Source organism: Sphaeramia orbicularis, chromosome 7, assembly GCF_902148855.1.
Source record: "Sphaeramia orbicularis chromosome 7, fSphaOr1.1, whole genome shotgun sequence".
Lineage (NCBI taxonomy): Eukaryota > Metazoa > Chordata > Actinopteri > Kurtiformes > Apogonidae > Sphaeramia > Sphaeramia orbicularis.
The window spans coordinates 46,809,687-46,835,660 of NC_043963.1; the positions used below are offsets into that span (position 1 = coordinate 46,809,687).

The following is a 25,974-nucleotide window of genomic DNA, read 5'->3' on the forward strand; positions in this document are numbered from 1 at the left end:
TCAGGAGGTACCAGCCTTGTTCTGCTGCATCGCCGTGTGGATCTTTCTCAGGTTCTGGCGAACTCTGACAAATTCCATCAACTGAGCTTCTTCACGAACCCTCTCCTCGCTTTCCTTCTCTGTCTGTCAAAAAAGGGGAGACATTTCCATTATGAATTTTTGCAAGATACGTTACTTTATATATATATATATATATATATATATATATATATATATATATACACACACACACACAGTGTCATATCTCCTCTTCTCACAGATCAAATTTGTTGTTGCTTTTAACCAGTAGGGGGCAGCAAAGCATCACCTGAGAGTCTGGATCAGGGGTGTCAAACTCATTTTCATTCAGGGGCCATATACAGTACAGCCCAATACCAGACCAGTAAAAGATTAACTGTTTTGTTTTTGTTTTGTTTTTTTAAGTAAACTTTAAGTACAAATTACATTATGAAAATATTTACATCTACAAAGTTTCCATAAAAATGTGAATAACAAGAACAACCTGAGATGTGTTAGGAAAAATAAGTGCAAGTTTAATAATATTATGATGCAGTTTATCATTTACACACACAGATAATACAGTACAGAAAATAATAACAGACAGAATATTGTAAAATTTACACGTAGTTGTCTTAAGACATTTCATGTTGTTCATATTTGTTCAGGTTATTTGCATTTTTTGTGAAAGGATAGTTTGTAAATGTAAATATTTTCATAGAATTGTACTTTTTTGACTAAAACAAAGGGAAAAATGTGGGGTTGTCATCATTTATAGGTTATTATGATAGTATTTTACTGGTTTGACTCACTTGAGATCGAATTGGTCTGTAGTGGAACCTGAACTAAAAGGATTTGGACACCAGTGACTGTTAATATCTTCAATGTAATTTTTGCATTTCACAGATTCATCCCACAGACCGAACTTGACCTTTTGTTGGGCTGATTTTGGCTCACGGGCCGTATGTTTGTCTCCTGTGGTCTTGATGATAAAAGAAAGATGAAATTTATGCGGAAAAACAAAAACAAAAACATGACAACAATTGTAACAAATGTAAGATGAGCTAGATAGGATGTGATGTCATCAGGTCTTGGTGGGTTTAACATAGTATATACTCCATGCATACTGCAGCTATATTCCATGTCTGATACCACAGGTTGTGTGGACTGATGAAGGAACTGACTTTCCCCTGTCTTATTCATGGGAAAGACAACCGTTTAAGTAAAACAATGCACGGGGGGGGGGGTCACTTTGGCACAGAAACACACAACAAAGTGAATGTGTCCTCAATACAGGTGATGCATTCATACCTGGAATTAGAGCTGCACACTTCTGATCAGATTACCAAAAATGCAGATTAACAAGGGAAGTCTATCTCTTTCTGTGTTTCCTGCTAGTTGCTGTGGCGATTCCTGTACTTGTGTGTGGGCACAGACACAAGAGACTTGGATTTACCTCTAGGGGAGGTAATGAAACAGGTCTCTCAGTCCCAGGCAGTACCTCAAATCAAATGAGGGCGGGGTGACAGTGATGAGATTTATCTATAAAACTGCATTTTCTTCCTCTGGATTTCAATGGATATGTCAGTTATGATTTTTATATTGTACAGTTGGATGAAATTCTTGTAACTTTGAGACTTACAGTTTAAATTCTGTTACTGTTTTTTTGGATATTTCATTCGAGTTTTGTTTTTTAATCCCAGTATTGTAGAAACCTTCAAAAATCATGTGCAGAAATTATCACAGAAATGTGTTCATATCGTCAGCCTCATAGCATAACTGCCTAAATTCTACACAAATGGACAAATGCCGCTTATTTTAATCTTGCATTGTATAATTTATTATCAGGTTTTACTGTTATTATTTCAATGTAGGGCTGCACGATTTTGGCAAAAAATACATTTTTTTTTCTTCTAAAAACTCAATTTTCAATTTCGATTTTTGGGTAAAACTACCAAAGACAACAGAAGTCAGCATGTCATTTTCGTGAGCAGCCCACAATGCAAGACACTGCCTCCTACCTCAAATCTATGATGGTATCACGTGATGGGCCCACTGAAGTTTTTTTTTTTTTTTTTTCATTAAATCTTTATTGAATTAAGTAGAGTATACACACAATGTATACAACAAGAAAATAACATAAAAAGTTTGCCAGGGGAAATACACTACAATACAATGTCCAAATCAGAGCAAATACTGATGGTTTTTAGAGTCTTTTTGTTTCCAGATTTATCTAACAGCTTTGAAAAAAGTTCAACACCTTTCAAAAAATAAATAATATTTGGATTTGTGTTACAGAACTTACATTTGTGAATGAAAAATTTAGCAGGTGAGAGAATTCCTTCCTTCCTTCCTTCCTTCCTTCCTTCCTTCCTTCCTTCCTTCCTTCCTTCCTTCCTCCCTCCCTCCCTCCCTTCCTTGGGTATCTGGGCCCACAGAAGTGACACCATTGTAAGACAGGCATCAGTCGTGTGTGCGTGGACCACATAATATGAGTGATCCCCATGTGGTTCTATTTAAATTGGGGGACCGACTCAGGACACGCTGGAGGGATTCTATCCCCGGAGCTTGTGGATGTGTCTGGGCAGAGGACTGTCTGGGTTCCTCTGCTGAAGCTGCTGACCCCGTGACCCAGTCCCGGATTGGAAGAAGACAGTACAGGGCAGCCATGGCTCAAATGGTAGAGCTTGGCGGATTGGCGGAAGGATTGGCGGTTCAAATCCCACTCGGTCCATGTGCTGTTGTGTCCTTGGGCAAGACACTTCACCCTCCTTGCCTTCAGTGCTGCTACTCACACTGGTGTGTGAATGTGTGTGAATGTTCGGTGGTGGTCGGAGGGGCCGTAGGTGCAGATTGGCAGCCATGCTTCTGTCAGTCTGCCCCAGGGCAGCTGTGGATACAGATGTAGTTTACCACCACCAGAGGGGGAATGTGAGAGCGAATGAATCATGGATCCTCTGTACGCACTTTGAGTATGCCTTCATAGAAAAGCGCTATATAAATCTAATCCATTATTATCATTCATTATTATTATTATAGTACAGTACGGATCTGGGACAGTGTAAGATGAGTGATCCCCATGCAGCTATATTTAAATTGCGGGATCCGTGCGTGAAACCACGGCTTACATTGGTATCACTACTGCAAGCTCATTAACAGATTTAAAGTCCGGCCATTACACAGACTTCTGTGAAAGACCGCTGTCACAGATGAGAGGAAGAGCCTATGATAGCCCGCAGGCAAGAGATGAAATCGATTTGACCGTTTCCCTTTTTTAAAAATGGTCCTAATTAAAAAATCCGATTTCGATTTAAAATCGATGCAGTCGTGCAGCCCTATTTCAAAATAGAACAAATTTTTATAGGAATTTTTACGATGGACATTGCTGGTCCTGAGTACTAATTTTGTGTCATGTATATACATATCATGACAAATACCTTGAACCTTGAAGAGTATTGGGACACGTTCAGGAGGGAAATATGGGAATAATCATTAAAAAAAAATATGGGAAGTATGAGTACAAAAAAAAAAAAAAAGACGGAACAGCTGACCGACAAAAAGTATTATACACACTCTGCAGGAAGGAGTTTCCTTTTCACCAAAGCCCTTTCAGCTTCAAATACCACATTAACGCAAAGCATACATTAGTTGGGGATTCTGTTAGCACTTCAGCTAACGTGTTGCCCAGCTTGCGACAAACACGTTAAGTGCATATATATTCCCTTCTTTCTTGAGTCTCCTCATCCAAAATGGAACGCAATTAATATATATTAAAAATGTATGATATTTAACTGTGATTAATCAAAATCAATCCACAGCAACCCTGTGATTATTCTTCAACCCTGTGATTAAAACTTTTGTTTGACAGCACAAGTCATATTACAGATTTATATTGGGATAAATATCATATTGATTATTAATATTGATGTTTATATGTCAAATCAACATGAAAAGGACATCTTACAGCTGCAGCCATAATGTGTCCACATATTTTGTCCATATAGTTTATAAACATCAATATTTCCTTAAAGTTTAATGGGAAATATTTCTTCCCAAGTGAGATGTGAAGAAAGTAGGTGGTTAGTTGTGGTACAAAATTATTTAGTCAGAACATGAAAAATATTTTAGAAATTTAGACGTAGAACATTTAAAATCATAATCATGGATTAAAAATAACAATAATCATCAATGTTGAGAGAAATTAAGTAAAAACCATCTCTGAGGCATTTTGGAAGCAAAGATAACAATTTAAACCAAACTAACCGATGCAATGATATTTATCACAATATAAAACTATATTATGACATTTGTCATTATTGTTTTGCATCCCAGACCCATGTTAGAAAAAAAACACCTGAATTCAACATGTCCCAATACTTTTGTCCGTACAGTGTATGACTTAGGCCATTTTGCTATGAAACTAATGATATGTAATTCATTAAACAGATGTATCACAACAGTTCTAGTGGACAAATCATCTGTTGCTGAAACTTTTCTGACCTCATCCACATGAACCAGTTAATCCTATAACACCAAACGTATCATATTTGATATGTGAGTTTTGAAGCCCTTTACATGATCAGTGTGATACATTTTTTTTTTGAAAAACGTAATGTATACAATTAGATACATGCAATACACAGATAATCCACTGGGGGGTGGAATTCATTCACCAGAGGCCTTTCCAGTGACACTACAAGACTGTCATTACTGAGGAAAGAGGCAGAACTTTGACAATTTTGAAAAGGAATAACCAATTTGTTAGACATGTTTGTGTTACATTATGTTGTTGTTTGTTCAAAAATAATAATATTTGAGCATTGAGACCCAATATATTAAATATGATACAAAACTGAAACTCATACATGGAAATTGATATTGAAAAACATTTTTTTAGGTTGTTCAGAAGGACTAATAAAGGCTCCAGTTTCAAAGAACTGGAATTTTCTGTCAGTGATTTAATGGTTCAGGCTTTACAGGGTTAACCAGAAAAATGGCATCCGTCCACGCCAATAAAATACTTTATGGAAAGTTAAGTGTTACCATTAATAAGCAAACTCCAGCTGTTGTCGAATTCTGCAGAAGTTCTTAAATACTTCAGTATACTATGCATTAATGCTGGGTACTTTTATCTCCTTACCTCAAGTTGTTTTTGTTGACGTCTGAGCAGCACATCCTCCAGTGGAGTTCTGCTGAGCTCCTCCTCCTCCTGGTCACTCTGGACTCTCTGTCTCCTCTCCAGGGCTTGTTGAAGTTCTGATCTGCTGCTTAGTGCCAGACCCCTGAACCCATGGACGACAAATAGAACTAGACTATCGTTTGGTAGAAAAGTAAAGGCACAGGTCATTTGTAAACAGTTTATATCTAGAAAAAACTGTTCTATGAATTAAATATGGCACTGCAGTGTAACCTCTAATATATGTGTACCCTCCTGGTGAACTGCACTGGTCTGATTTCTAATAAATAAACCATTATGTGAAGTGATTCCTTACAAGAAATAGTCAGGCTACAAACTTGTATGCCTGACGTTATTCTGAAACAGGTGAATAAAATGACCATGCTCTGTGAATTCAGTTTAGCCAGGACTACCATGTGATCTATAATGCTGCCTTCAGGTGCTATCGGGAAGATAATCCTTTCCACTTGTCAGTTTGAAATGACCAGTGACCCCTGTTAACAGTTAAGACTTTACAACATAATTACTCTCTGCAGCATTACAAACAGTCAAGATTTGGTCTGAAAAGTAAAGATAAAAGGTTTTGGCATATTTATGTATTTTTAAGTTCTATTTTAAGTATGTTGCAGTTGCACATTCTGACTACTTAATACTGTATGTCATATTATTTTGCAGGGCCATGCCTTCATTTTGTACAGTTAATTATATTAAATGTACATGTCATACTGTTTTGTATAATTGTACAATAAGCCTTAAAGTCATAATAATGCTGTCTTCACATGTTATTGGGAAGATGATCCTTTCCACTTGTGATTTCAAAATTACCAATGCGTTGTGTTCAAGTGCTTTTGCTGTCAGAGTGAAATGAAAAATAGCTGACACACAATGTATTATGGCCTGTTACCTGTATAAAATAGTTTTGGATGTGTTAATTCATGTGCTACAGGATTTTTTTTTTTGTTTGTTCATTCATTCATTCATTTTCTAAACTTTATCCTTGAGAGGGTCGTAGGGACATGTATACACTGACATAATTTCCTGATCAACATTTTAAGGCCAGTTGAAAAATTGCAAGAATTTACATTTTGCACTGTTGGATCTTAACCCTTTCATGCATGAAATATGAGAACCTTAGTCAAGATTTTTTTTCTTGAGTGTTTTTATTCTTCCTTAGGCATGAAAAAAACAATGCGATCAAGGTTTTTTTTTTTTTTTTGTCATGGAGTTACAAAAATGTCCATGCATTAATTTTTTAAAGTAAAGAAACGTGTTTAAATTTCAATATCAGAAAGTGATTTGAAAACAATGAAATAAAAAATATTTTTAATGCTGCTAATCTGATTTTTTTTGGTCACATTTTAACATATTCTAATGTTAGTTATTGCTCACTTCATGGAGATAATATGCAAAAAAAAAATGTTTTGTCTAACAAATGGCAATTGATTTACACTAACACATGTTACTGCAGATGAGATTTATCTAAAACAGCAAAATTACAGTAATGGTCTGAATGTCAGTGTATGGGATGATGCACAAGCGCCCACTGTGTTGACTGATATAGAACTAAAACAACAAAACCCATGAATATACTAGAGAGCAGCTGGAGAATAAATGCCCACTGTAGTGACCACTATGCATGAAAGGGTTAAGAAGGTTCTAAGTAGAGTTTCAAAATGCAAAAAGAAGAAATGGGAGACCAAAAAAAATTTGAGTAAGCAATTTATTTAACAATTAAACTGAAACAGGCTGTACATCAGCCAATCAAAAGTTTAAGACCACAGGCTTCAAAAGCCAAAATCTGTCCAAAAATGTGGATTCAGTGTCATTTTGTGTCAGGTATTCACACTGTCAGGACCTCCTGATGACAAAGGGAAAAAGCTTTCTCTCTTTGAACATGGTCAAATTGTTGAGCCGCATAAACAAAGCCTCTGGCAACGCAACATCACAATAAATTGCTTACTCAAATTTTTTTTGTCTCACTCCCATTTCTTCTTTATGCATTTTGAAACTCTACTTAGAACCTTCTTCCAACAGTGTGAAATATAAATTCTTGCAATTTTTCAACTGGTCTTAAAATTTTGATCAGGAGTGTATATAGAGATAAACAACCAATCACTCTCACATTCACACCTACAGGCAACTGAGCTTAAACAGTTAACTTATTAAGAACCCACAGAGAACCCACATACATGAGGAAAACATACAAACTCCACTTTATTTATTTTGGTAAAACAGTATTTTTGCAAATTCTGTATATGCTATAAATGTGCAAACTCATCATTAACAGCAGCTGAACATTAATAAACTAGTGTTAATCATTCACGATTAAACCCTCATTGCTCTCCGACAAAGTTCAAAGGTCATTTTCACTTCTGCAACTCATGTATCAAATTTTTTTCCAATTCCCCAGGAGAAAATAAAAGTTGTATTATTTATCCATAATTCCCATAGCACATGAAGGCAGCATTGACTTGTACATAGCTTATTCTCATTCCCTGAACCCAAGTGAAAGGATCCCTTAGTTCTGAGATGAGCCAACTAAATAATTTAGACACAATATGGGTACACAAAGAAACAACTGGTGATGGGAAATCAGCACAGCTCATAACTGGATGCATACCGGTCAAGTTTAGTTTTGGCTCTGGTGTCATTCCATCAGAAAACTGCATATGTCATTCCTTTCCATAAAGGTGGTAAATAACATGATCTTGTACATGCTTGGGTTATGGGTTAATGAGCAGCTAAAAGGCTTTTTATCCACATATTCCATTCTAACTCCATTGTAATCTGACTAACCTAACGCTGGTATTGCAATATTTCCACTACTCACTTAGTAATTAACAATATACTGTAGTTTCACCTTGTATATAACAAAAACACTGTGCTGCTTATGCTGTTTTTTTTTTTGTTTTTTTTTAAAATTGATTTTACAAATGTCTTTGACACAACTGACCATTCTTTTGTTCTTGCAACATCATCCTTCCTTGGATTTGATGAGGGCAGATGCCTGTGATATCAGAATTATCTCTCAGATGAAAGGGTGCAGTGGTAATATTGTGGTAAAATAGAACATTCAATTGCCCAAACTTCCTTGGAGACATTTAAAACGAATCAAATATTAAAATAATCATACATTTTAGATGTTAAAATTTCAATAAAAGTCTGACTGTAATGCAGCTATGCCACTATTCAGCATTGGAGAGATTCACTGGTGCATTGTTTGTTATCAGGGCAAAGCAGTGGTGGAGCCAGGTCAGTCCTTGTTTGCATAAATATCACTTTACACTGCTTGCAAGAGCTTACAGGGCTGTAGCAGCATGGAGAGAAGGTGTATGATTGCAGTTCTGTGACAGAAAGAAAGAGACTCTCATGTATTCTTAATGACACCTGCTTCAGAGAAGAAGACTGAGGAGAGAGGGATTAGAATTAGACGCATTATAATGATAGACAGCAAAGCAAACACATTCGAAGAAAAAATGGGTGAAGATGATTTTCCACCTTTGATCATTTCAGGAAAATTGGTAAAAAGGGAAACCCTGTTTTATATATTTAAAAAATCATATTAGAATTGGAAGCAGACACATTTTAGGAAAGTATGACTATTGTGTTGTTACCAACCTTTTGTGGGCCAGTAGCAGTTCCCTGTGAAGCTCATTGTGTGTCCGGGAGACCTTAGAGACATTTGACTGACTTATAGACGCTTCAGTCTTAATTCCATTATCTGAAAGAAAAATAGGCTAATGTATAAAACATGAAATGATATGTAGGGTTGTCATAAAAAATAAAAGGGTCACATTAATTTATGTCTTTAATTTAAATCTCACTGAGATTAAAAAATCTCTTTTCCAAAAGTGGCCTCACCCAGAGAACAGGATGGACATAGTTAAAACAAATCAAGCCAGAACAAACAAACAACTTGCATTTGCTACAAAGAAATAAAATATCTGGTTATATACAACGAAAGACCAAATTAACCCATAACAACCCTTGCATCAATCAGTGACCAAAAGCATCTACTGATCTAAACTGTTTAATACCTGTTGATCCACTAATCCTATCAATACAAGTAAGTAATTGGTGTAAAATGCAGTTTGTCTTCTTTTCATGGTCATCAGATATGACCCATTTGGATGTTCAGAGGTTCTGTAGTTACCATGGAAACACTGCCATCTTCTACAACATTGATTCACCAGTAAAACCCATGGAGTGGATGGACACACTTGTTTTTATGGTCAGTTATTGATATATTTTACAGAAAAAGTAACTTTTTCTTCAGTTTTCTCTGTTTCTGATATAATAATAACCCTCAACTTTAATCTGAGCTTTAATGAACATCTACATGATCAGTGAATTATATAGAAAAAAATCCGATTTTCACAGAAAAAAATACAAAACACTGAGGATAACATTATAATAAATGGGAATATATGACTTAAAGGTTAAATTGAGAGAAAAGTTCATTTAGGAACTGCCATATAAGTAGCACTGGGTCTGTATGGGTTAAGCCAGGGGTGTCCAAACTTTTTTTAAAGAGGGCCAGATCTCATAATGTGGAGATTGCCAGGGGCCAGTGGTCGCTTCAGATGTTTTTTAAACAGTAAAAATTACATATAAAAGCGCTGTTCTACAACAATTTTATTTTCATTGTCACAATATCATTTTTTTTAAAAATGGCAATGTAACCAAATCTAAGCCACTCAGGTGTGAACAAATTAAAAAAAAAAAAAAAAAAAAATTCTGCCTTCCTTTCACATCTGGAGTCAGATAACATAGAACAAACTGTGTGGAGTATCTTAAACGTCCAAGAAGTTGATAAAATTCGTAACCCCACATTCATTTTAAACATGACTTATGTGAGTAATCATTACTCATATATTACTCAGTAATGCAAAGTCTGTTACCATTTAAGATGAAAACATATGACTCTTACTCTTGTCTTTCACAAAATCCTTCAGAAAGTAATATTTTGTGTCACATCTACAAGTACATAACACCAGCAGTTATAGGCAACTAACCTGGCAACTTGGTATCCTGCCTTGGTGGTGAATTCATTGAACTCCCAGGTTCACATGAAGAGTCACTGTTGTGAGTTTAAAGCAGCTTGCATTTGCTTCACTTTTTCGGAGCGCTCACTCCCTGCTAGCTTGTTGTACGTGTTAGCTTGTTTTGTCTGCTAGTGTGTCTTTACATTGAATTCCTTAAACAAGGCAACAGTCTCTTGACAAATTAGGCAAACACAATCGCCTTGATTTTCAGTGAAAAAAAAATTGTAATTCCCATCTCTCCTGGAAGCGGCGGCCCTCACTGTCAACTTTTTTTTTTTTTTTATTTACAGGCGCCGTGGTTAGAAATTAGCTAAAAGGGTTCACGGCAAAGTCACAGAGCCAGATAGAGTTAGAGTGGTGCTGCCACCATGAGGTGAAAGCAGAAACTGCATTTTGAACCTTTTATGATTCATGCACTCGGTTCAACAGTCCAAGCGGGCCATAAATAATACATTCTAAAACTGAAGCTGTGGGCCATGTAAAATCTGACCGCGGGCCGTGATTGGCCCCCGGGCCGGACTTTGGACATGCCTGGGTTAAGCCATTCATATATTACCCATTTGGTTTTGGGATGAGAGAAAAAAAAACAAAACACTTTTTCTTCAGTTTTCTCTATTTTGTTAAAATAACCTTTGAATTTATGCTGTTTTCATTCATATCTAAATTAGACATAGGAAAATACATGATTTACAGTAAAAAATGAAAAATACAGTGCATAACATTATAATGAATGGTGATAAATTGCATGAGAAAAGTTAAATAGAAAGGAAAATTCATTTGGGAACTGACACAAAAGTAGCACTAGGTCTTAATGGGTTAAATTAAGTAACTCGTTCTGACAGTTTCATATCTTCAGATCATTCCATGAAGAAGGCCGAAAAGCTGTTTCACTGAGCTCTGCTCTGACTTTGGGAACCACAGACTCCACTGCTTTTAATTTTTACACAGAGATTTGTAAATAAATGCTAACCAGTGTGAGAGTGTGTGGATATACAAAGGACTAGACAATATAGTGATAAACAATCATTTAGTCATGAATGTCTCATTCTTGCCTGAGAATAAACAAGACAAAACAATGCAATGATCCCCATATCAGAGATAAATTAGAGATAAATTATTTTGTTGAATTAATAAATAATGAAAACATATACCTTTTTTCTGTGTTCCTAATTCTAAAACATTATTTAATAATTTTTATTGACCATGTCTGAAGGATTCTTAAAGTTTTCAGCTGTCCTGTAGGTCTGGCTTTGTGAGGTCACTCAGACCCCAAGTTTTACCTGAACTGGTGAGAAAAGACATAGATGATAACGGAATTTATACGGAAACATAATGAATTTTGATTTGCCTTTTCTTACTATAGCATGACGGTCATGTAATTTGCCTATTTTTTTCTTTTTCCCCTGACCATTTTTCCTAACACTAACAAAGTTGTTTTTGTGTCTAACCCAATTAAACTTTAGCCATGACATTTTCACATCCTAAAAGTGCATTATGTTCTAAATTTAGTGCCTCACCAATCTCCAGCACTGGCATCAGTATTCCGTCCAGAAAGAACAACTGAAATGAACTGCAGGATATAAATTGGGAGCAAATTAGAGGCTGATATGTATTGCCTATTTTACATCACAAGAAGAGCAATGACTGTGTGAATAGACTAAATAGGCAGAGAGAGCAGCGATAATGGGAAAACAGCTGTGAAATAGAAAAATAAAACACTGTTTTGATTGTTTCAGATCAGTGATGTTCTAAAACACACACAGGACAGTTATAAGGGGGGATAAAACTGAAAACACATGCTTCTTCCTCCTGTCTGGTGTGGTTCACTGATAGACCTGTTAGACAACAGGATGAAAAGTTTGTCTATGAATTTTGTTTTCTTGAGATATTTTTCTTCCTGACTAGTGACTGTGCTGTAGGTGAATCTACAGAGTTATAGTAACAAAAGAGGATGGTATGATAAAGGTTACTGGTACTTAGTAAGTGTTAACCCAGAAAGACCCAGTGCTACTTACGCAGCAGTTCCAAAACAGCTTTTTTTCTCTATATTTAACTTTTCTTAAGTGACTTATCACCATTTATTATATTATCCACTGCATTTTGCAGTTTTTCAGTGAAAATCAGTTATTTTCCTATATGTCATTTACTGATCATGTAGATGTTCATAAAAGCTTAGATTAAAGTTGAGGAATATTAGCCTAAATCAGAAACAGAGAAAACAAAAGAAAAAGTGACTTTTTCAGCAAAGGTATCAATAACTGAACATATAAACAAATGTGTCCATCCACTGTCATCAATCCACCTCCATGGGTTTTACACATGAATCAGTGTTGTAGAAGATGATGGTGTTTCCTTGTTCACTATGGAGCCTTTGAACGCCCAAATGGTTCATATCTGATGACCATGAAAGGATGACAAACTGTATTTTACACCAATTATTTACATGTATTGATAGGATTAATGGATTACCAGATATTAAAGATACATCAGAAGATGCTTTTGGTTGGCGGTGGCTATTTGGATCTTTATGCGTTAAATTTCCTGGCATAATTTAACTGCGTAAGCTAATATTAAAATTAATTCATACTGAATTATATGGTCTGCCAGCTAGCATGCTAATTAGCTCAGGTACTGATAATTAGTGTGTTTATGCACAAACTGGACAAAAAAGTCCCACACCATATTTAGTCTTAACCCTTTCATGCACAGTGGTCACTCCAGTGGACAGCTGTTCTCCAGCTGTTGTCTTGTTTATTCATGGGTTTTGTTGTTTTAGTTCCATATCAGCCAACACAGTGGACACTTATGCACCATCCCATAATAATACACTGACATTCATACCATTACTGTAACTTTGCTTTACTTGATAAACCTGATCCGCGGTAAGATGTTTGAGTGTAAATCAATTGCTAATAAAAATTGGGAATATGATAAAATGTGAGAAAACATCAGATTAGCTGCATTAAAAATATTTTGATTTTATAGCTTTCACACAGTAGATCACTTTCTGATATTGCATTCCTCCCTTCAAAAATTAAACACAAGGTGTCCAGTGGAGTGGACATTTTTGGAACTCCACAAAAAATTATGAAGGTAGATTTGTTTCTTTATTGCTTTAACCAAAAAAACATTTTTATTAAAAGAAAAAAAAAATCAATTAAAAAAACATTCACTTCAGAGAAAAAAGTGTTCAAATGCAATTTTTTGGGTTGTAAATTTTTTTTTCTTTCACTTTTTTCTATTGATTTTTTTTTTATTAAGGCAATAAAGAAACAAATCTACCTTCATAAAAATGACTGGTTTATTTAAAAAAAAAAAAAAAAAGAATTCAATTGCATTGTTTTTTCATGCCTAAAGAGGAATAAAATCACTCAGGAAAAAAATCTCGACTAAGGTTCTCATAATTCATGCATGAAAGGGTTAATCTTATTTATCTTTTAGCTTTGACAACACCACACACTGACTGGCATCATTTCAGTACATTCATATCCATCAGTTTTTTTTAACATAATGTTGCTGACTCCAGATCTGAACAACTGAACCAAACCCAGAGAACCCCACAACCACAGTCTGTAAATACTAATGATGGGTAATGACTTTGCCCACCCGTCACCCCACCCATGACTCTGGACTCATCCTATATGTACGTCCTCCAGCGAACTGATGGCTTTTTCAGAAATGACACCCTGCTCACTGCATCAGCCAGGATAGAACCTGCTGCAGCTGAAACCACAATAGGAAGTCACCTATGTGCACAGTTAAATCCATGTTGGGGCTTTTTTGTTGACCAGGCAGTGTACATGTCACATTACTGTTATCAAAGCAACTGTATGTCTTCACATTTATTATTACATATATTATTTATTATTATACATTTATTAACCAGCTAAAATTACTAGGAAGCACGTAACATTACACCGTTAGTCAATGTATTTGATGATTTCAGTAACTTTTGGTCTCCACCCCTCACTCTTCTCAGACCCCACCTTCTTCATCCAAATATGGGCACTTTTTCCAAAAAACAACATGGTAATGACCACATCAACCATCCTCAAGGTTTAAAATGGCAGAAAACAACCAGTCAGTGACTAAGGGTTCATTCAATATTTATATGCAGTCTCTGGAAAACTAGAAGAACATATAAAATACAGGCAGGTAAACACACCACTGTACACTGACGGAGTAACTGAGACTGACAGTATTGTATGACTCCAAATAATATTTTTTACGACAACGTCACAAAATTTACCTTTGACAGTTCTAATAATGATCTAGTAAATTAGTTTTTTTTGTAAGTATGGTATAGGGCTATAATGTAGTCACACTAATAAAAATATAGTTTATACTGAACAAATAAATGAATTCATTTTTTTGTTTTGTTTTATATAATAGTCATAGTCAGTACTTTATAACGGCAAATATAAATAGAGCACTTATCTAGTCCACTGTCTAGTCTGTCAGCCATTAACTTAATGTTGTACCATCTAACACTACAAGAAAAGCATTAACATTTCTACAAAGTAATGTCAATTAATTAAAAATTTAGGATGCAAAATAGGTGATTGCGTAAATATTCACCCTGTTATTAATCCAGAAATCACTGAATGGTTTAGGCCCAGAACACATTAGGGATATGTTTAAGGACTATAAACTGAGTAGGACTCTTAGATCTATGGACTCAGGTCAGCTAGTCGAGCCCAAAATACAGACTAAATGTGGAGAAGCAAAATGTAACTGTTATACTGCAACCAACTGGAACAAACTGTTAGTAGAGTTTAGATTTGCCCCGAATGTGGAGATTTTTTTAAATCCAGGTTAATACAATATAGTTCTTTTCATGTCCCTGAGAATGAACTCTTTATATGGGGCCATTATTAACTTTCACTCTGTTTGCACTCTAAGTCTCAATCAGTTCCATAATGTTCCAGGTAAGTGGTGCTACCAGCCTCAAAACTAGTGAAATGGAGATCACCTGAGTGCAGTGAATGTGTCTCAAGTGAACGTCGTATAAAGACACCTGCATCTGGAAGGTCCAGTCACTGGTCAAACAGTATGCCTGTCTACAATTACAATTACACCACAAAGACAAAATGACACTGAGCAGCTCCCAAAAAAAAAAAAAAAAAGAAAAAAAAAAGGGGGGGGAGGGGGGGCGCTACTGAAAACTGTAAATCCACATCAGACCATTCCCTGGATGTCAGTCAGTGTCCTTGTTCTTGCTTATGACATTAACCCATAAAGACCCAGAGGTACTGTCGTGGCAGCTCCCAAATGACTTCTTCTCTCTATTTAACCTTTCTTAAGTGATTTAGCACCATTTATTATAACATTATTCTCTACATTTTAAATTTTTTCAATGAAAATCAGGTATTTTCCCATATTTAATTTACTGATTATGTAGATCACAGGTGTCAAACATGCGGCCCAGGGGCCAAATCCGGCCCGCCAAAGGGTCCAGTCCGGCCCCTGGGATGAATTTGTGAAATGCAAAAATTACACTAAGATATTAACAATCCTTTTAGTTCAGGTTCCACACTCAGACCAATTCAATCTCATGTGGGTCAGACCAGTAAAATACTATCATAAGAGCATAAAATAATGACAACTCCAAATGTTTCTCTTTGCAAATGTAAATATTTTCATGTATTTACACCAAAACAAAGTATAATTTTGCAAAAAATGCGAATAACCTGAAATGTCTTCAGAGAAGCAAGTACAATTTTAACAATATTCTGCCTGTTACTAAATGTTTTTTTGTGTTTGTAGATCCACTGTGATTTGTAAGTTCTAATGTACATGTGTAAATGATAAACTGAGACATAATATTGTTAAAATTGCACTTATTTTTTCAGTTTGTTCATGTTATTCACATCTTTTGAAAGGATAGTTTGTTGATGTAAACCTGTTCCTTATGTAAATTAACTTTTTTTTTTGCTCTAAAACATAGAGAAAAGTTTGGAGTTGACATTATTTGTATATTATGTTATTATTTTACTGGTCCGGCCCATTTCAGATCAAATTCACCTGAATCTGGTCCCTGAACTAAAATGAGTTTGACACCCCTGATGTAGATGTTCATAAAAGTTCAGATTAAAGTTGATTGCCATAATATCAGAAACAGAGAAAAATGAAGAACACTTGACTTTTGTCATTAACTGAACATTAACCCCGTGTTTCCATCCACTGTCATTGATTCAACTCCATGGGTTTTACTGGTGAATCAATGTTGTAGAAAATGACTGTTTCTCCACAGTAACTACGGAGCCTCTGAACGTCCAAATGGGTCATATCTGATGACCATGAAAAGATGAATAACTGCATTTTACACCAATTATTTACATGTATTGATAGGATTGATGGATCAAAAGGTATTAAACATTTTAGATCACAGGTCTCAAACATGCGGCCCGGGGGCCAAATCCAGCCCGCCAAAGGATCCAGTCCGGCCCCTGGGATGAATTTGTGAAATACAAAAATGAGACTGGAGATTTTAACTATCTAGGATGTAAGAATCATTTCAGGTCAATTCAATCTAAAGTGGATCAGACCAGTAAATTACTATCATAATAACCTATGAATTATGAAAACTTTAATTTTTTCTCTTTGTTTTAGTGTAAAAAAAAAGTAAAAGTACACAAGAATATTTACAGACTAGCCTTTATCAAAAAAAACGTGAATAACCTGAAATCTCTAAATAGAAGTATGTGGAATTTTAATAATAATCTGCCTGTTATTTAATGTTTTGTGTATTTGTAGATCCACTGTGACCTCTAAGTTGTGATTCACACGTATAAATGATAAACTAAGGCGTAATATTGTTAACATTGCATTTGTTTTACTTAAGAATTTGCAGGTTGTTCATATTTGTTCATGTTATTTTCGAGCGCAATTCATAGATGTAAACATTTTCATTAGAGAATTTTACTTTTTTCACTCAAAAATTCTTATCCTAAGTATTTGTATTATTTTCCTGGTCTGGCCCACTTTAGATCATATTAGGCTGTGTGTGGCCCCTGAACTAAAATAAGTTTGACCCCCCTGTTTTAGATGAATAGATGGTTTTGGTCATCAGTGGATGTTTGGGTCTTTATGGGTTAACTGTACTTTGTGTATTACTTCAAAGCAATTCAGTAAAAAATAAAAGCCACAAATGCACCACACTGGACCTGTCTATTATGTGAATTACATGCGGGGGCAGAACCTATGGGGAGCAGACATTGCCGGCCAGAAGTGACATACCATCGTAGATTCCCGGTGATCAAATATGAGTAAACAAGCAGCAGTCAGTGAGCAAGATTGAGTGGAAAGCTTAAGTTTGTGCTCGTTGATTGTACAGCCATGAGGTTTGCACTCCAACATTGTTCTAGAGACCCCTAAACACCCCTAACTGTTAACCCTTTATCAGGCAAGTGAGTATTTTTAGTAATGTCCACACACATTACAAGACAGTGACAGCAACAGTTCCAGTGAGGACAGTGAGTCCACAATCTCAGGTCCAATGTGGTCTCCAGGGTCTGTAAGGTCCACCTCTGCATGAACAGTGAGTGGACCTGCTTTGTTCAGTACCATGAAGTAATGGTACTAATGTAAGGAATGATGTTCAAAGGGATCATGTGGATGTGGACAGGGGTCTGGATCAGCACTGATGTTGTAATGCTCTAAAAGTGATGTTCTAAATGTTCGAAAACAGGGGTGTCAAACATGCGGCCCGGGGGCCAAATGCGGACCCCCAAAGGGTCTAGTTCGACACCTGGGATGTTTTTGCCAAGTGCAAAAATTCCACAGTCTTGAATTGAATTAAGCAAAAAAAATTTAGCTTGAATTAAGGAAAAAATCTTGAATTAAGCCAAAAAAATAAAATAAAATAAAATCTTCAATTAAGTAAAAAAAAAAAAATCTTCAATTAAGCCAAAAAAAAATCTCAAATTTAGCAAAAAAAATCTTGAATTAAGCAAAAAACAAAAATCTTCAATTAAGTAAAAAAAAAAAAATCTTCAATTAAGTAATAAAAACTTGAAGTAAGCTAAAAAAATAAAAATAAAAATCTTGAATTAAATAAAAAAAAAATCTTGAATTAAGCCAAAAAAAAAAAAAAATCTAGAATTAACTTAATTTTTTTTTCTTTGTTTTAGTGCAAAAAAATAACATTAAATTATGAAAATATTAACATTTACAAACTATCCTGTCACACTAAAATGTGAATAACCTGAACAAATATGAACAATCTGAAATGTCTAAAGAAAATTCAGTACAATTTGAACTATTTTCTGCCTGTTCCTCAGTGTTTAGTGTCTTTGTAGATCTGATCCATAACGCACATGTAGAAATGATAAGTTGGGGCATAATATTGTTAAAATTGCACTAAATTTTCTTACGTTTTTTAATTTAAATTTCAGTTTTTTCAGGGTTGTTTTTTTTTTTTTTTTGGATAGTTTATAAAAGTAAGTATTTTCATAATTTAATGGGGGTTTTTTACACTAAAACATAGACAAAAATTTGGAGTTGGCATTATTTATATGTTATTATGTTATTATTTTACTGGTCTTCAGATCACATTTAGCTGAATATGGCCCCTGAACTAAAATGAGTTTGACACCCCTGTTCTAAAACATGTTTCTTTCAACTTACATCTGTTTTTCTTGTATTTTTTTTTTTTATATATACACTTCTTGGATTGGATTTTTACCACTTATGGGTAAGGAACCAAATATGGCAGCTTCATTAAAGGTGGGGTATGAGATCTTAGAAAAACAGTTTGAGCAAGCTACATTTTGAAAATACTTAATTCAAAAGTCCAAACCCCTTTCTTCAGACATCCCCCCAAAGCCACGCCTCCAGAGTACTGGCACATGCAATGCTTGTTCCTGAGGGTTCACGAATGCTGCACAGCAACAAGTCGCCAGCTCCGGCAGCCCCAGCCCTGATCCATGCATACCTCATTCAGTCTCCTCCAACACCTCCACTCAAACCCATCCCAGTTCAAACCTATCTGACTAACGTTACATTTCCTTGTGATTTCTGTTAGTGACTAAACAGTTTGCCAGTGCACTTTCCATCTGAATATAGCTAGTATAGCCAAGCTCTGGCTTCGTTTCCTGTACAAGTGCTCCAAGCCTCTGAGAACGCACAACTCATGCACGAAGAGGAGTACGCGCAAAGGGGGGAGGGACAAATGACAGTTGAGTTTGATAGACATCTCACCATTTAATCATTTTGATTGGGTGCTCAAAATGATTGGATGGTGTTTTTTCAGTCCAGGTGACTACATTTTTTTAATTTTTGTGTTAGAGCATTTAATTAATTGGTTGTAATCGGGGTGTGAAGGGGATTTTAAGCAATATAGTAAAGAATGCTCCAGGAAAACATTTCGCACCCCACCTTTAACCTTCATTTTCTACATGACAATAAAAAAAAAAAAAAAAAAAAAAAAAAAAAAGAAGATAAATTTCCCAAAAGTAAAAAAGTCTTGTCATGTCCTCCAATAACACACTGAGGTTGAAATTTGGAATTTCAGAGTATTTCTATGAGTGACTTATAAAGGGTTAATATTTTCAGTGTCATTTTTGCACTTTGGAAATTCTTCCTGTGAGCCGGATCGGACCATTTGGCGGGCCAGTTTTGGTCTTATGTTTGACACCCCTGGTTTAAAATAAAGTGGAAAGCTATTCATAAATGGTTTGACGATAACAAGTTGAATATTCTGAAACTGCAAATCAAAGCACAAAACTCAATCCAGACTTGTGGCCGGACTTCCAAAAGACTGTTCATGTGCTACCTGGCAACCACTTGAGCAGTTTTGCAAATAAAATGGAGAAAAATTGTTGTGTCCAGATGTACAAACCTGAGTGAGACGTATCAACACAGACTGTGATTCATACCAAAGCTGCAGCTTCTAAATACTGACTGTGAGGGGGTGAATATTTACGCAATCACCTATTTTACATTATATATTTTTTTAGCTGAATTAATCACTTTGTTGAAATGCGTTTGAACTTTGAATATTCTTTTTATTTTTAAGTATTAGATTGTTTATGAATTCTTGTTAATAAAGCCAAACCATACTTGACCATAATTTTATTTCGCAAGGTGTGAATATATTTTATAGATACTGTAAATTTTACTTTAGCATTCATTTTTCTAACAACTACTTAGTTTTACTCCTTCCATTTTAACATGAATAGCTCTGTAATTTCCCAGTTTGATATAACTGAAGAACATCTACCTATCTATTTATCTACTCTGATTTAGACCTAAATGGATGGAAAATAACACATTGAATACATACAAACAAGAACAGACTAAACTTGAACTAAAGATGTAAAAAGATGAAAAGTCAGTAAGACCAAAGTGAAAATGATGGGGAAGAAAAATGACGCAACAACACAAAAACACACCAGGTAATCTCTGATTTTGTGAATCAGTGCTCAGTTCTCATTCAACAGTAGAAAAACACAGAACACAGATGCAAACATAGAACATAAGGAGAGAAATGCATTGTAATGTTTGGAGCTCTGTCGCAAACATTGAAAATTAACATTAACATTGGAGTGAGGTTAATATCAACTTTTTTCAGAATACTGTTTTTTTTGTTTTACTTTGCACAGAGGACCAGTGGAAATGTCCTTCAGATGTCTACTTTTGGTTTTTATACTTTGAAGACTAGGAATGCATTGATATCGATACCAGTATTGGTTATCGGGTCCGTACTGAGCATGTGTACTTATGCTCGTAAAAGTACTCCAATACAACCGCACTGACACCTCTTACTGCAGCGTGACATTCGCAGTTAAGTACAGCAGGTAGGCGGCGGAGGAGTAATGTCAGCGGTGTGGAGATTTTTAAAAATAAATGATGGTGATAAAAGTGACGCTGACTGCAAGTAATGTTAAAGACAGACAGATATGGACGGAGCGTTCTGTTCGTCCTCTGTGTACGTTCTATCCATTTTCCAAGTACCCAGGTTCCCCAGACGGAGAATACCACCAGGAACTGTGGAGGTGGCGGATCTTTTCAAAGAACGATTGTGTGAGTTAGTGAAAAACTACTGACATATTTATGACAACTACCCTCATCAGCATCAATATCAACATTAATATCCACATTAGTGTTACCTCTGTCATCTCCATGTTTGTTATTATTGACTCTTCTTCTCAAAAAACCTTACTCTTCTTCGTGGTATTTGTCCAGTATGGTTAATTAAGAGCCCTCTCATGGATTGACTGAGAAACGTTCCTTCCAAAACATTAAATGTCAGTAGCAGCACTTTGTTACAGTCAGACCAAGGTTAGAATAGTTTTGGATTTTTCATTATAGTTTAGTTTTATTTAGTTTTGACTTTTTTTTCTCTAAGTAAGTTAGTTTTAATTAGTTTTTTAGAGCAGGTTTGCTAGTCTTTATTAGTTTTCGTTATTTTGTAAATGCTTAGTTTTATTTATTTTTTTTATATCTTTTCCCTTCTTCACTGTCATATTCAAATAAATCCCAGACAGGACTCTGCTGCTTTCTCCTAAATTTAGTCTCCAAGTTTCCAGGTAGAATGGGGACCAGAAGACGACTAAACGACAAGTGACGGACCGTTAAATATCATATGGTGCCAGCAGCTAAAATTGCTTGAGGGAAATAAATCGATTTCATATCAATCCGATATTGACAAAGACGAAAACGAAGGGAATTTTATCCAGAATTTTTATATATTTTAGTTAGTTTTGTAAGCACACAATACAGTTTCAGCTAGTTATCGTTTTTTTCTTCTAATTATAGTTTTTATTTATTTCAGTTAACGAAAATGGTTTTACAATTCTAGTTTTTGTCATTTCGTTAGTTTTCGTTAACGATAATAACCTTGAGTCAGACTAATGACAACGACAATAAAGCACATTTTCAAAAGGAACTAAGAACTGTAATGGGATTATTAAGTACTCATATCAGTACTCGATATCGGCAAGTACTCAAATGTAAGTACTTGCGCTTGGTTTGAAAAAAAGTGGTATCGGTGCATCCCTGTTGAAGACATTTCAGACTTTGAACTTTACCATTTTTACTATAGTAAAGAAGCTGAGTGTCTGTACTGCTACTTGAGAAACAATGGGCCTTAAATTTGCCTTATGTTTTCTCTTATTTTTTCCATTAAGACAAAAAAAAAAGAAAAATCAACTCTGGGTGCACCAAACCTTCTGCCCATCCAAATCTGCTCTTACCCAGGTGTGCTGAGTGTTGAATCTCACTAGATCATAAATGGGATGCACATGGTCGATTAACATACGGGACACCCACCAAACAACAGAAAAGGGCAGGCGTTGTTCCGTGTACAAACAGTTAACTATGGGTCAGTAATTTCAGAAATGCTAGAGTGTCAGTACTAGTGTTTGTTTGCTTATATGCTCAATTCATTTTCTTTTTTTTCCCTTTTTAGTCATGGGCTATTATAACAAAAAAAAAAAATCTGAGGGACGACATATTAAAGTGAAAAATATGTATTTCTACTGTACCATAAAGTGTCCCTTTATTAAATTATTATGATTTTACAAGTTATTATTTTAGCTGCTTTTATTTGTATTTTTATAGTAGCTTTTATATATGATGTACAGATTGGATAGCACTTTTCAAATTTGTTCTACTTGTTACAATGAAAACATTCTATTATATTCTACTGTAATCTATTCTCTTCTATTCTCTAGTCCAGGGGTGTTAAACTCATGTTAGTTCAGGGGCCACATAAAGCCCAATATGACCTGAAGTGGGCTAGATCATTAAAATAATAACATAATACATAAATAATATCAATTCCAAACTTTGTATGTCTAATTTCTATGTTTTAGAGTGAAAAAAGTAAGATTACATTATCAAAATTTCTACATCTACAAACTATCATTTAAAAAAATATGGAAAAACATAAACCATGACCAAAATTAAATTTATTAAGAAAAAAAGTGCAATTTTAACAATTTATGCCATTATTTGGCCTCAACTTCTCATTTTTACATGTTCATTACAATGTACAGATCACAGTGGATCTACAAATGCACAAAACATTTAATAACAGACAGAATATTGGTAAAATTACTCTTGAATCTCTTAAGACATTTCAGGTTGTTCGTATTTGTTCAGGTTTTTCCACATTTTTTGTAAAAGGTTAGCCTGTAAATGTTCACATTTTTGTGTAATTTTACTTTTTTCACTCTAAAACAAAGAGGAAAATATGTGGTTTTCATTATTTATACTTTATTATGATAGTATTTTACTGGTCTGACCTACTTTAGATGGAATTGAACTAAATTTATTTTCACATCCTTGACTTTTAATATCTTCAGTGTAATTTTTGTATTTCACTAATTCATCCTATTGGGATCCCTTGGCCCACCAAGGGATTTGGACCCTTTGGTGGGCCGGTTCTGGCCCCCGGGCCACATGTTTGACACCCCTGCTCTAGTCTATTCTATTCTATTGTGTTCTATTCTGTTCTGTTCTATCCTATCCCATCCATCTCATCCTATTCTATTCTGTTCTATCATATTCTGTTGTATCCTATCCTATCCTATCCTATCCTATTTTATTCTGTTCTTACATATTCAGTTCTATCCTATCCCATCCCATTTTATTCTATTCTATTCTGTTCTATTCTTTATTTTTGTTTTTATTATTTCTAATACAAAGGCGCCCAATCAGACGCTCCACTTGACAGCAATGCTCTGGTTCAATTAACGAATAAGCTATCTTTCAACCACAAATTGAATAATCAATCATAGAAATTCCTCTAAAACATAAAATAACCTGAATGAGTTTGTCTCATGTGTCTCTGTGTTCCTAAAATTTAAACATATGTTTCTGTGCATTGAACAAAAACATCCTGGGCTGTGATGTTTGTCTTGGTTAGATTACATGCAACCACTTATTACATTTTTATCTTACCTGGAGTAAGAGCAAAAATAAGAAAACACTGGTAAATCTCACAAATATATGGGTAGTAAGAAAATAAGGTACATGTCAAATATGGATAAAAATAAGTGAACATGTGTTGCATGAGGCCCAGTGTGTGTCCTTGTGCCACCCCTACTTACCTCTTTTGTGGTTGTTGCTCTGCAGATGAGTCCTGGTTTGTGAAGCCACTGGTATATGATTACTGTTATGAAATGAACCACCGAGGGACATGGTTGTACAGAACTGAGAGGTATTCAATTTAGGATCAAAATTCAGAGAGGAGGATTTGATTGTTTGATGACAGGGGAGACAGAGGGGTTGTTCTCAGTGCATGAAAAGGCTCGATGAAGGGCAGAACCCGAAGATCTGACATGAGTCCCCGGCTCCTGCTGCATGCTGCATGACAGCTAGAGTGAGAGATAACACAGCACGACGGCAGGGTAAGCATCATGGGAAGATAGACGTGAAATCAGAGAGCAGGGCAGATAAATACAGTGGTGTGAAAACAGATAGCTTAAGCTGAGATGTACAATGCATGATCTACCTAAGCAGGTGTATATGACTGACCAGTGCTGATCACTGAACAGATAAGAAATGACTAAAATTCACTGCAAAAACTACTGTGGAGCTCACTGAGCTAAAATAGGGGAGAGGAGTAAGAGGAGAGAAATGGTGTAGAATTACAGAATTAGACAATGCAGATTCTGGTGACTGGGTAATTGCACGAGAAACATCTAAATAATGCCTGAAGTAGAAAGTGTAAACACTATTGTCTGCAAGACTTTTCAAAAGATACTGAAATTATTATGCAATAGAGAATTGTCTTTATGGTACAATTTATTGAGCCACTGTATATTAGTTATGTTTTATTCTTGCATGTGAAGAAGTTTTAGAAGTCATGAAACAAACGTTACAACTACTGAAAAAGCAAACTAATAGCATTTACCATAACAAATGACATCTTTGCCCTTTTGTGCTAAATAAGGTCCCTAAATTATATAGAAGCCCTTTTACAAAGGTAGACTACAAACTATACTGGTTGTTTTTTCCTACATACTTTAATCAATGCAATAGAATCCAAAAAAAATTCATACCTGTGTTATACTGGTCCTTCATGAGAAGCTGCTCTCTGTGAACATTAGCCATCATGTGGATCTGGCCGTCAGTGATACTATTCAGAGTAGTGTTACTTGAGAGGCCTCACTGACTGTCCAGCCCCTTGTGTTCACAGTCCACAGGGAGATCTGTTTGGCATTAACACTAAGCACCAACAGGGCTTTCACCTGTTTCACAAAAACTACTGATTCAACATATTTACAACAGTACAACAGCAAAAAAAAAGGAGAAGAAAAAAAAGAAATCCAGTCCCTGTAATGTAGTCAAAAGTAGACCTTCGAGGTACATTTAAACCAGCTGTTATTGTGTAAACAAACTGAATCTGATGGTATTAAACCAATCCAGCATCCATTCAAATGAATTATGCACACTGTGAAGGAGCTGTAGTGATCCCCTCCCCCCCACTAATCAGGTGTATGCCATCCACCTCACACTCATTTAGTTCAATCATTTTGTATTTACCCTTACACCTATTTAGTTTAATTATTCAGTATTTGCATTTAACCCTTTAACTTTATCAGCCTGAGTTACTGATGATCACTTTTTGTGTTGACAGCTAAAACAGTACCTATTTAGTTTGTCCTCACTTAAAGTTTGCTCATTTCATTTTGTTTTCTCTTTTTCCTTTTCAGGTCAGCGGGTGGGGCACTCACATGGAAGCACGCCCATGTGAGTGCAGGCCAGGTATCGAGGACTTGCAGCTGACGTCACTGTTCATGTGAT

The 25,974-nt window shown here is 35.4% G+C and overlaps 1 protein-coding gene across 1 annotated transcript; it reads right to left on the reverse strand.

The window, feature by feature from the left end:
• LOC115422483 (actin-associated protein FAM107A) lies at positions 1-25,281 on the reverse strand. The gene is made up of 4 exons (XM_030138832.1): positions 25,230-25,281; positions 8,792-8,894; positions 5,138-5,279; positions 1-123 (listed from the first exon to the last, which is right to left on the reverse strand). Exons 1-4 carry the CDS (start codon positions 25,279-25,281, stop codon positions 1-3), a joined length of 420 nt encoding a protein of 139 aa, XP_029994692.1.
• Positions 25,282-25,974: the final 693 nt, after the last annotated feature.